The sequence below is a fragment of the Anolis carolinensis genome, unplaced genomic scaffold (assembly GCF_035594765.1).
Source record: "Anolis carolinensis isolate JA03-04 unplaced genomic scaffold, rAnoCar3.1.pri scaffold_15, whole genome shotgun sequence".
Classification (NCBI taxonomy): Eukaryota; Metazoa; Chordata; class Lepidosauria; order Squamata; family Dactyloidae; genus Anolis; species Anolis carolinensis.
The window spans coordinates 7574545-7588402 of record NW_026943826.1 but is presented as its reverse complement, the minus strand read 5'-3'; the positions used below and the strand labels follow the sequence as shown (position 1 = coordinate 7588402).

The window sequence follows — 13858 nt, the reverse complement described above, 5'->3', positions numbered from 1 at the left end:
ATCACAAACCTGCAAAAGTATTGGAAAATGAGCATGAAAAGATACTGTGGGACTTCCGAATCCAGACTGACAAAGTTCTGGAACACAACACACCAGACATCACAGTTGTGGAAAAGAACAAGGTTTGGATCATTGATGTTGCCATCCCAGGTGACAGTCGCATTGACGAAAAACAACAGGAAAAACTCAGCCGCTATCAGGACCTCAAGATTGAACTTCAAAGACTCTGGCAGAAACCAGTACAGGTGGTCCTGGTGGTGATGGGCACACTGGGTGCTGTGCCAAAAGATCTCAGCCGGCATTTGGAAACAATAGACATTGACAAAATCACCATCTGCCAACTGCAAAAGGCCACCCTACTGGGATCTGCACACATAATCAGAAAATACATCACACAGTCCTAAACACTTGGGAAGTGTTCGACTTGTGGTTTTGCGAAACGAAATCCAGCATATCTATCTTGTTTGCTGTGCCATACAACGTCGTTGTGTTGATAATAATAATAATACTTTATTTATACCCCGCCTCCATCTCCCTGAAGGGACTCAGGGCGATTTACAAGGGTCAAACCCAGATAAAAACAGTAACAACATAAAACACATCCAATGTACAAACACATGTGCAATTATAAAAACAGATATTTACATATACAGGTAAAATAGCAAACTTAATAACGTACTTAAAACACAAGTTAAAAATAGACTAAATAAACTGCACCGTATAAATTTCAAACCTGAGGTAGGTGACAAAGTGCTGCAGATTAGTGAGAGGGCAACTTGGGAGGGGAATAAACCCTGTGGCTACAGCGAATTAAAGTGCATTCAATGAGGAAGGCATTCGCATCTCCGGCCCATCCACTGTTTGGATATCAGCCAGCATGGCAATGCCTTAAATCAAGAAACAGCTTCCTAAGATCTACACAGGAACACCTCAGCAAGCAAGAGTCCAAAAGTGGCAGGCTGAGACCAGATGTCTCAGCAAAAATGACCAGCAAAAAATACTGGAGGTCTTTGGTGGAAAGTCACCTTGATTTGGGGGAGTTGTAGTTCACCTACATCCAAACTTGATCAAACTGGGGACACAACTTAAAGAGACACTGTCTCTTTAAGTTGAAAGGCAAGCTTCAGCGTCGCTAGGAGGTGCCTGTTGCTAGGCGAAGGGGATTGGAGGAGTGGGGGTTCCCCCTGCTTTCGTCACGCACAGGGAGGGCTTCCCCTTAGGCAGGCACATGGGCGGGGCGGGGCCAGGGGGCGTGGTCTCTCCCTCCTCCGGCCAATCGGCGGCCCGGGCGCCTGGCCATATAAGGAAGCAGGGGGCGTGGCCTGGGCCGCCGGCTGGTCTGAGCTTGGGGCGGCCACTCCTTTCATTGGCGGTGGAGAGAGTGGAGCCTTTGCCATGACCTCCCGCAGGTAGGAGCCTTGGGGGGGTTGAACAGTCAGGAGGAGGTGCTACTCCTTGGGGTGGGGATGGGGACAATCATTTGAGAGCTTGGTACACATGGCTTCACAAAAGAATGGAAAGGATGATTGACAAGTCAGTAGAAGGGTGCCTCTGAGCATGTGCAGAGTGCAGAATTCCCCCATTGGAGCAGATCGGGGTGATTCTGAGCCCTGACCACATGGATTCATAATCAATAATAATAATAATAATAATGATAATAATAATATGTTTATGCATTTGTTATAATATTACAAAATATTATAAAATTAATAATATATTATTACATAATATAACAATCCATAATATAATTTTATTATCAATATTATGTGTATATATGACATAATTGTATTATATAATATAACAATCCATAATATAAAAGGTTATAAAATAAATATTATTATCAAGATATTATTGATATATTATTATCAATATTATATGTATATATAACATAATTGTATTATATAATATAACAATCCATAATATAAAAGGTTATAAAATAAATATTATTATCAAGATATTATTGATATATTATTATCAATATTATATGTATATATAAAACATAATTGTATTATATAATATAACAATCCATAATATAAAAGGTTATAAAATAAATATTATTATTAATATATTATTGAGATATTGTTATCAATATTATATGTATATATAACTTAATTGTATTATATAATATAACAATCCATACTATAAAAGGTTATAAAATAAATAATATTATTATCAAGATATTATTGATATATTATTATCTATATTATATGTATATATAACTTAATTGTATTATATAATATAACAATCCATACTATAAAAGGTTATAAAATAAATAATATTATTATCAATATATTATTGATATATTATTATCAATATTATATGTATATATAACTTAATTGTATTATATAATATAACAATCCATACTATAAAAGGTTATAAAATAAATAATATTATTATCAAGATATTATTGATATATTATTATCAATATTATATGTATATATAACTTAATTGTATTATATAATATAACAATCCATAATATAAAAGGTTATGAAATAAATATTATTATCAATATATTATTGATATATTATTATCAATATTATATGTATATATAACATAATTGTATTATATGATATAACAATACATTATATAAAAGGTTATAAAATAAATAATATTATTATCAATATATTATTGATATATTATTATTAATATTATATGTATATATAACACAATTGTATTATATAATATAACAATCCATAATATAATTTTATTATTATGCTATATTATAAAATGTTATAAAATTAATACTACAGTAGAGTCTCGCTTATCCAACATAAACGAGCCGGCAGAACCTTGGATAAGCGAATATGTTGGATAATAAGGAGGGATTAAGGAAAATTAGGTTATGATTTTACAAATTAAGCACCCAAACATCATGTTATACAACAAATTGACAGAAAAAGCAGTTCAATACATGGTAATGTTACGTAGGAATTACTATACAGTAGAGTCTCACTTATCCAAGACTCGCTTATCCAAGGTTCTGGATTATCCAAGGCATTTTTGTAGTCAATGTTTTCAACATATCGTGATATTTTGGTGCGAAATTTGTAAATACAGTCATTATGACATAACATTACTGCGTATTGAACTACGTTTTCTGTCAAATTTGTTGTATAACATGATGTTTTGGTGCTTAATTTGTTAAATCATAACCTAATTTAATGTTTAATGCTTAACCCCTCATTATCCAAGATATTCGCTTATCCAAGCTTCTGCCAGCCCGTTTAGCTTGGATAAGTGAGACTCTACTGTAATATAATTTATTATATAATATAATGTGCAATATAATTTTATTACTATAGCTTATATAAATATTATAAAATGTTATAAAATGATTATCATCAGAAATAATAATAACTTTATATAAATAAATACAATAATAATAATAATACCTGAACACCTTGGCCTGCACTTAAACACAATTGGCACTGACAAAATTACCATCTTTATTATTTGCCGATACATCACACAGTCCTAGACACTTGGGAAGTGTCCGACATGCTTCCAATACAACAGCTAGCATAGTGTTTGCTGTGTACTCATCTTGTTGTGTATCCAATTATTATTATTATTATTATTATTATTATTATTATTATTGACACAAAGACAGAGTATGACACAGCAAACAAGATCTATATGCTGGATTTCGTATCACAAAATCACAAGTCAAATACTTCCCAAGTGTTTAAGACCGTGTGATGTATTATTATTATTATTATTATTATTATTATTATTATTATTATTGTTGTTGTTGTTATTGACACATAGACGGAGAGTATGACACAGCAAACGAGATCTATATGATGGATTTCGTATCACAAAATCACAAGTCAAACACTTCCCAAGTGTTTGGGACTTTGTTATTATTATTATTATTATTATTATTATTATTGACACAAAGACAGAGTATGACACAGCAAAAAAGATCTATATGCTGGATTTCGTATCACAAAATCACAAGTCAAATACTTCCCAAGTGTTTAAGACCGTGTGATGTATTATTATTATTATTATTATTATTATTATTATTATTATTATTATTATTGACACAAAGACAAAGTATGACACAGCAAACGAGATCTATATGATGGATTTCGTATCAGAAAATTACAAGTCAAACACTTCCCAAGTGTCTAGGACTGTGTGATGTATTATTATTATTATTATTATTATTATTATTATTATTATTATTATTGACACATACACGGAGAGTATGTCACAGCAAACAAGATCTATATGCTGGATTTCGTATCACAAAATCACAAGTTGAACATTTCCCAAGTGTTTGGGACTGTGTGATTATTATTATTATTATTATTATTATTGACACAAAGACAGAGTATGACACAGCAAACGAGATCTATATGCTGGATTTTGTATCACAAAATCACAAGTCGAACATTTCCCATGTGTCTGGGACTGTGTGATGTACTATTATTATTATTATTATTATTATTATTATTATTATTATTATTATTATTATTATTATTGACACAAAGACAGAGTATGACACAGCAAACGAGATCTATATGATGGATTTCGTATCACAAAATTACAAGTCAAATACTTCCCAAGTGTCTAGGACTTTGTGATGTATTATTATTATTATTATTATTATTGACACAAAGACAGAGTATGACACAGCAAACGAGATCTATATGCTGGATTTCGTATCACAAAATCACAAGTTGAACATTTCCCAAGTGTTTGGGACTGTGTGATTATTATTATTATTATTATTATTACTATTATTATTAGGTGAGTCCTTGGCTCTGTCCAGTTTAGCAGCCTGGCTTGCATCAAGTTGTGTTTATGCTCAAAGGCTTTCTGAGCTGCTGATCGGAGAGCCTGACGTCACTCGCTTTGACCTCGTGGCCTTTCTCTAAAAAAAGGAACTTTAAAAAATCCCCCACAACATTCCAAAAACGTCATCCTGAACAGTCATGTTGTCATTGGTTGAGGATGTTCGGCAATGCCCAGACAGGCCCTTTTCCTGATCACTTTGAGCACAATGGGACAATCTTTTGGAAACTAAGCAAGTGGGGTTTATATATCTGTGGAATAATGTCCAGGGTGGGAAAAAGAACTCTTTTCTGTTTGAGGCAAGTGTGAATGTTGCAATTGGACACCTTGATTAGCATTGAATGGCCTTGCAGATTCAAAGGTTGGGTGATTCCTGCCTGGGGGAATCTTTCGTTGGAAGGTGTCAGCTGGCCCTGATTGTTTCCTGTCTGAAATTCCCCTTTTTTCTGAGTGTGGTTCTTTATTTACCTTCCTGATTTTAGATTTTTTTAAATTCCTGGTCGCCAGATTTTGTTCATTTCCATGGTTTCCTGCTTTCTGTTGAAATCGTAGCCATAGCAGAGCACTTGATGCCTTTCTGTTGCCATAGCAGAGCACTTGATGGAATAACCTGGACACGGCATATTATTTGAGAACACAGAAATGCTGGACCACTCTCACAACCACCATGTCAGACGACACAAAGAAGCCACTGAAATCCACAAGCATGTGGACAATGTCAACAAAAAGGAGGAAATTATGAAAATGAACACAATCTGGCTACCAGTACAGTAGAGTCTCACTTATCCAACATACACGGGCTGGCAGAACGTTGGATAAGCGAATATGTTGGGGCACCTGGTGGCACAGTGTGTTAAAGTGCTGAGCTGCTGATCTTGTGGACCAAAAGGTCCCAGGTTCAAATCCTGGGAGCGGAGTGAGCGCCCGCCGTTAGCCCCAGCTTCTGCCAACCTACCAGTTCAAAAACATGCAAATATGAGTAGATCAATAGATACCGCTCTGGCGGAAAGGTAACGGCGCTCAATGTAGTCACGCCAGCCACATGACCTTGGAGGTGTCTATGGACAAGGCTGGTTCTTTGGCTTAGAAATGGAGATGAGCACCAACCCCCAGAGTGTGAGTAGAGTAATAGGTACTGTTCCGGTGGGAAGGAAACGGTGCTGCATGCAGTCATGCCAGTGGCCACATGACCTTAGAGGTGTCTACAGACAACGCCGGCTCTTCGGCTTAGAAATGGAGATGAGCACCAAGCCCCAGAGTCGGTCACGACTGGACTTAACATCAGGGGAAACCTTTACCTTTACCTTTTATCCAATTAATTCCAAGTACAGTAGAGTCTCACTTATCCAAGCTAAACGGGCCGGCAGAAGCTTGGATAAGCGAATATCTTGGATAATAAGGAGGGGTTAAGGAAAAGCCTATTAAACATCAAGTTAGGTTATGATTTTACAAATTAAGCACCAAAACATCATGTTATACAACAAATAGGACAGAAAAAGTAGTTCAATACGCAGTAATGCTATGTAGTAATTACTGTATTTACGAATTTAGCAACAAAATATCACGATGTATGGAAAACATTGACTACAAAAATGCGTTGGATAATCCAGAATGTTGGATAAGCGAATGTTGGATAAGTGAGACTCTACTGTATTACATGTATTATTTTTCTCTATTATTATTAAAAGGATACATAAACACATTTACATTGAAGAAGATGAGAATGATTTGATCAGAGTTGGACTGTCTTACAGTATACTCGAGTATAAGCCGACCCGAATATAAGCCTAATTTTACACACACAAAAATTGGGAAAACATAGGTTATGATTTAACAAATTAAGCACCAAAACATCATGTTATACAACATATTGGACAGAAAAAGTAGTTCAATACGCAGTAATGCTATGTGGTAATTACTGTATTTACAAGTTTAGCACCAAAATATCACGATGTATTGAAAACATTGACTACAAAAATGCGTTGGATAATCCAGAACGTTGGATAAGTGAGTGTTGGAAAAAGTATTTTAAAAAGTCGAAAGTCACAACAGCAAATAAAGAGCAACACTAAAAAAAAAAAACGGGGAAATTCCAGGTAGGAAACAATCGGGGCCACCTAACAAAGGATGCGCCCAGGCAGGAAGCAGCCAGGCTTTGAAGCTGCAAGGCCATTCTGCTGCTCTCCATGTATCAGGCTCTCTTCTGCACCCAACGCCTATGGGAGACGCCGCTTTCGATGCCTTTTCCTCGCTTTGGCTGTTTCCTCTTGAGAGCGCTGACTGGATGGAAAAAACAGAGGCAACCAGTTTCCACTTGCAGGTGAACAAGCAATAACCGTTGTGGAAACTTTTTGGTGGCTCTTGTTTGAAAAACACGCGTTTCTGACGGTTTGCGTCTTCCACCTCTGCCTTAAAAAGGACCAGTTTTTCAAGTTCAGTGGTAAACTGACCAAAGCCTGGGAGAATCTTTTGGAGGGGAAACAACAGAGGTGTAGCTCTGGGAGGGCTAAAGGCTTGCTTCTCTGATAAGAATTCTATCTACTCCTCGGCTTCTTTTTCCTCCTATTCGAGAGCAGTGGTTCCCAATCTTTTTTTGACCAGGGACCACTCTCCAACATTAGTACCAAAAGGGTTACGAATCTGTTTTTGGTCAACTTTAGATTCGGTTTGGTTATTTGGTGTGCTGATTCCGAAAATTGCATCAGATTGACCACATCAGCTCTAATTTCTGATACAGAACATATGCCATCCAGTAGTCTCCATCTGCTCACCCACACAAAACCATATTTAATAATCTAGAGCTAATGTGGTCTATCCAATGCAATTTTCTGAATCACCACCCCAAATAACCCCAGGAAGAGGCCTAAAAACAAAGACACCAAGACGCCCCCCGCTTCCAGCTCCACAGGGTGAGTTAGGGAGGAGGAGAAGCAACAGTCAGGAGCAGGGGTCCTCAAACTTTTAAAACAGAGGGCCGGTCCACAATCCTTCAGACTGTTGAGGGGCCAGATTATCATTTGAAAAAAAATATACAAACAAATTCCGATGCACACTGCATATGTCTTATTTGTAGTACAAAAATAACAACAACAACAATGAAAGAACAATACAATATTTTAAAATAAAAACAATTTTAACCAACATACATTTATCAGGATTTCAATAGGAAGTGTGGTCCTGCTTCTGGCCAATGAGATAGTCAAGTTAATTAGGGTTGTTGTTGTTGTTGTGTGCCTTCAAGTCATTTCAGACTTTGGGCGAGCCTAAGTCTAAAATTTATTTATTTATTATTTACTGCATTTATTTACTACATTTGTATCACACCCTTCCACCCCAAAGGGGACTCAGAGTGGCTTACAAATTATATGTACATACAATATATTATATTATTAGCATAGCACAATATTAGCATTATATATTACTTTATTGAACTATACCACTATACTGTAATATTATTAATAATATTATATGTAATATAGAACATATAATTAATATTATTATATGGTATTATTATTAGTGTCATATTGTATTACATTATAATATTATTATCAATATTATATGTATATACAATATATTATATTATGAAACTGAGGGCGGGGGCCAGGTAAATGACCTCGGAGGGCCGCATCTGGCCCCCGGGCCTTAGTTTGGGGACCCCTGGTCTATCCAATGCAATTTTCAGAATCAGCACCCCAAATAACCCCAGGAAGAGGCCTAAAAACAAAAACACCAAGACGCCCCCCGCTTCCAGTGCCACAGGGTGAGTTAGGGGAGGAGGAGAAGCAACAGTCAGGAGGCTTGTTGTTTATTTTATTTATTATTACATCACTTCCACCCCGCCCTTCTCACCCATCAGGGGACTCAGGGCGGCTTACAATATAAACATACACATCAAAAACAGTTTACATCAGATCTTAAAATCCATCGAGATTAAAAATTACAATAAAATTAAGAGTATACATTTAAAAATATACATAATTATACATTTAAATATACAATTAAGGCACTTTTCATGTCCAAGTGGGGTCTGTCAGTAGGTCATATATTCATATGAATATATGACCTACTGGGTTGTTGTGTGTCTTTCGGGCTGTGTGGCCATGTTCCACAAGTATTCTCTCCTGACGTTTCGCCCACATCTATGGCAGGCATCCTCAGAGGTTTTGAGGTATGGATAAACTAAGTAAGGAAAGGAAAGAATATATATCTGTGGAGAATCCAGGGTGTGGCAAGAGTCCTTTGTCACTGGGAAGCCAGCATTAATGTTTCAGTTAATCACCCTAATTAGCATTGGAAAGGTTTTTGTCTCTTGCCTGGAGGCATCCTTTGTTAGTCATTAGCTGTGCTCTGCCCTCAGAGTGTTGGTTCCCATCCACTGTTTTGATTTTAGAGTTTTTTTTAATACTGGTTGCCAGATTTTGTTCATTTTCATGGTTTCTTCCTTTCTGTTGAAGTTATCCACATGCTTGTGGATTTCAGTGGCTTCTCTGTGTAGTCTGACATGATAGTTGTTGGAATGGTCCAGCATTTCTGTGTTCTCAAATAATAATATGACCTACTGTTGCACCTTTCATGGGTAGTCAGCCTCTCCTCTCCCGACATCCCCGTTGTCTCGGCACGATAAGGGTTTTACGAGACCAGTCGCTCTCGTTGCAATGGGATAGTAATGGTTTTGCGAGATCGGTCGCTCTTGTTGCAACGGTGTAGTAACTGTGAGGCCGTGGACCATATTTTAGTTCTTTGGGACCACTGGTGGTCTACGGACCACAGGTTGGGAACTATAATCTAGAGACTAGGACACAATGGAGCAATGGATCCAAATTGCAGAAAAAATACATTCCACTTCAACATTAGAAAGAACGTCTTGAAAACTCTTTGGCGTGTGGAGGTGTCTCCTTCTCTGGAGGTTTTGAAAACCGAGGCTGTGTGGACATCTAGCAGGAGTGCTTTACGTGTAGGGAGTTGAACTGGTCTCTTCCAACTCTAGCATTATATGATCCTTTTTCTCCAAATGCTTCAGCCTTTCTCCTGGTCCGATCTTATTAGAAACAAACCCCGGAATCAAAGCTGCCGGACATCCTGCTGGCATGACTTCAAGGCTTGTTGGTGGGGCATTTTGCTCAGTCACCCCAGTTGGCTCGCTTAAGAGGTCAGGCTAAGAATACCGACCTCCCCTGATCCCCGGTTGAAAGCTGCTGGCCACGGTCACCCACCTTCTGACTCAAAAAACAGCAGAGCATCCAAAATGTGCAAAAACAGGATACTTATAGTTGAGCATTCAGCTCACAGCAAGCAGAGCGTGAAGTGCCATGTGACTGTAAATAATTTAGAGCTTAGGAGGCAAACATGTAGAGTTCAATCTTTAAAATCACAAAAGAGTTGGGATACTAGTGTTAGGATTTTCTGTGTAAGTTAGGGAAGATTCCCAAAATACAGCAGAGCATTCAAAATATGCAAAAACAGAATACTTATAGTTGAGCATTCAGCTCACAGCAAGCAGTACGTGAAGTGCCATGTGGCTGTAAAGAATTTAGAGCTTAGGAGGCAAACATGTAGAGTTCAATCTTTAAAATCACAAAAGAGTTGGCATACTGGTGTTAGGATTTTCTGTGTAAGTTAGGGAAGATTCCCAAAATACAGCAGAGCATTCAAAATGTGTAAAAACAGAATCCTTATAGTTGAGCATTCAGCTCACAGCAAGCAGAGCGTGAAGTGCCATGTGGCTGTAAAGAATTTAGAGCTTAGGAGGCAGAGATATAAAAACAGGATACTTATAGTTGAGCATTCAGCTCACAGAAAGCAGAACATAAAGTGCCATGTGGCTGTAAAGAAGTTAGAGCTTAGGAGGCAAACATGCAGAGTTCAGTCTTTAAAAGCACAAAAGAGTTGGCATACTGGTGTTAGGATTTTCTGTGTAAGTTAGGGAAGATTCCCAAAATACAGCAGAACATCCAAAATATGCAAAAGCAAGATACTTATAGTTGAGCATTCAGCTCACAGCAAGCAGAGCGAGAAGTGCCATGTGGCTGTAAAGAATTTAGAACTTAGGAGGCAAACATGCAGAGTTCAGTCTTTAAATTCACAAAAGAGTTGGCATACTGGTGTTAGGATTTTCTGTTAGGATCTCAAAACACACAGCACACACCAAGATGTAAAAGTGATGGAACCCCAATGTTATTGTCCACACTTTGGTGGCCTTTGGAAGGAGAGCTGGGCCCATTACTTGAATTTTTATTCTGATGTTCCTCTTCGCTCCATGGCTCAGGTCCAGGAAACACGTCTAGGAAAGTTGTTTAATCAGGAGGCAGAGCTTGTCCGCTATGTGGGTTTCCTGCCTCGGGCCCGAAGGGACGATCGGAAACGAGGCCATGTCTCAGGAAATACGGTGCTTCCTGGATGGATTCTCCCCTCCTCTTGCAAAGAGTAGCAGTCTGAATCCTTGCACGGCAAGTATAATGGTTGGGAAAACCCTCGAGATTGAATTCCTGCTGATATTGTGAAAGCAGTGCCTTATTTCTTTATCCGATTAAGTGCTTTCCCCCCAAAAGATTGAAAGGGATGCCTCGCAAAGCATTAAAGCAATTTGTGTGCGAGGGAAAACACACGGCTTTTAAAAAAATCATTTACCTACAGGAAGCAAAGGCTTTGTGGGGAGATATTGTGTGCTATTAAAATGGCAAGAGGACATACCTGTGCTAGATACTTCTAATGCAGTGGTTCTCCAGAAGAAGAAGAAGAAAGAAGGAGGAGGAGGAGGAGAAGGAGGAGGAGGAGGAGGAGGAGGAGGAGGAGAAGAAGAAGAAGAAGAAGAAGAAGAAGAAGAAGAAGAACAACAACAACAACAACAACAACAACAACAACAACAACAACCTGGCAGAATATGTAAAGCAAAGTGAAGAACCTGCTTTGATTGAAGTCAAAAATCAGAAACTCCTCAAAACACAGCAGACAAAAAACCAGTACAAGAAAACCGCACTACAAACTAGAGCTGACAGCTGGCACAGCAAAACATTGCATGGAAAGTTCCTTGACAAAATTGAAGGAAAAGCTGATAAGGAGAAGACCTGGCTCTGGCTCACGAATGGGACCCTGAAGAAGGAGACAGAAGGCCTGATCCTTGCAGCCCAGGAGCAAACCATCAGGACAAAGGCAATTAAGGCCAAGATCGAAAAATCAGCTGATGACCCAAAATGCAGACTCTGCAAGGAAACCGACGAAACCATTGATCATATCCTCAGCTGCTGTAAGAAAATCGCACAGACAGACTACAAACAGAGGCACAACCATGTGGCCCAAATGATTCATTGGAACTTATGCCTCAAGTACCACCTCCCAGCAGCAAAGAACTGGTGGGATCACAAACCTGCCAAAGTATTGGAAAATGAGCACGCAAAGATACTGTGGGACTTCTGAATCCAGACTGACAAAGTTCTGGAACACAACACACCAGACATCACAGTGGTGGAAAAGGTTTGGATCATTGATGTTGCCATCCCAGGTGACAGTCGCATTGACGAAAAACAACAGGAAAAACTCAGCCGCTATCAGGACCTCAAGATTGAACTTCAAAGACTCTGGCAGAAACCAGTGCAGGTGGTCCCAGTGGTGATGGGCACACTGGGTGCCGTGCCAAAAGATCTCAGCCGGCATTTGGAAACAATAGACATTGACAAAATCACGATCTGCCAACTGCAAAAGGCCACCCTGTTGGGATCTGCACGCATCATCCGAAAATACATCACACAGTCCTAGACACTTGGGAAGTGTTCGACTTGTGATTTTGTGATACGAAATCCAGCATATCTGTCTTGTTTGCTGTATCATACAATATAATAATAATAATAATAATAATAATAATAATAATAATAATAATACATCACACAGTCCTAGACACTTGGGAAGGGTTCGACTTGTGGTTTTGTGATACAAAATCCAGCATGTCTATCTTGTTTCCTGTGTCATAAAATAATAATAATAATAATAATAATAATAATAATAATAATAATAATAATCACACAGCCCTAGACACTTGGGAAGGGTTCGACTTGTGATTTTGTGATACGAAGTCCAGCATATCTTGTTTGCTGTGTCAGACTATGTTGTTGCAGCAATAATAATAATAATAATAATAATAATAATAATAATAATAATAATAAAATACATTCACAATAAAACAAACATCATTAACATTTAACATTACACAGATCAACATTTGATAGCAATATAATGGTAAGTAAAACCGCCAAATAAAAACAGGTTAAGATACAGTAGAGTCTTGCTTAACTAATGTAAACGGGCCGGCAGAATGTTGGCTAAGCGAATATGTTGGATAATAAGGAGGGATTAAGGAACAGCCTATTAAACATCAAATTAGGTTATGATTTTACAAATGAAGCACCAAAACATCACGTTAGACAACAAATTTGACAGAAAAAGTAGTTCAATACGCAGTAATGTTATGTAGTAATTACTGTATTTACGAATTTAGCACCCAAATATCACGATATATTGAAAACATTGACTACAAAAATGCATTGGATAATCCAGAACGTTGAATAAGCAAGTCTTGGATAAGTGAGACTCTACTGTATTGAAAACATTAACTACAAAAATGCCTTGGATAATCCGGAACGTTGGATAAGCAAGTCTTGGATAAGTGAGACTCTACTGTATTGAAAACACTAACTACAAAAATGCGTTGGATAATCCAGAAACCTTGGATAAGCGAGTCTTGGATAAGTGAGACTCTACTGTATTGCAAACATTGACTACAAAAATGCGTTGGATAATCCGGAACGTTGGATAAGCGAGTCTTGGATAAGTGAGACTCTACTGTATTGAAAACATTGACTACAAAAATGCCTTGGATAATCCGGAACGTTGGATAAGCGAATGTTGGATAAGTGAGACTCTACTGTATCCGATATTCAGGATGTATTTTCATTCACAAATTCGGAGCAAATACCCAACACGCCCAAATTTGAGTCCTTTTGTGGGGTTGTGTCATTTGGGAGTTGTCGTTGCCGGGATTTATAGTTAACATACAGCCTGGCCG

The 13858-nt window shown here is 37.8% G+C and overlaps 1 protein-coding gene across 1 annotated transcript in view; it reads left to right on the top strand.

Moving 5' to 3' along the window:
- The first annotated feature begins 1326 nt into the window (after nt 1-1326).
- LOC100564881 (tyrosine-protein phosphatase non-receptor type 11) overlaps nt 1327-13858 on the top strand; it is a 96321-nt gene continuing 83789 nt past the window's right edge. Inside the window, exon 1 of the mRNA XM_062965582.1 lies at nt 1327-1409. Within this exon, the coding sequence (XP_062821652.1) occupies nt 1396-1409 (14 nt within the window). The 5' untranslated portion in view covers nt 1327-1395. The remainder of the gene's footprint in view (nt 1410-13858) is intronic.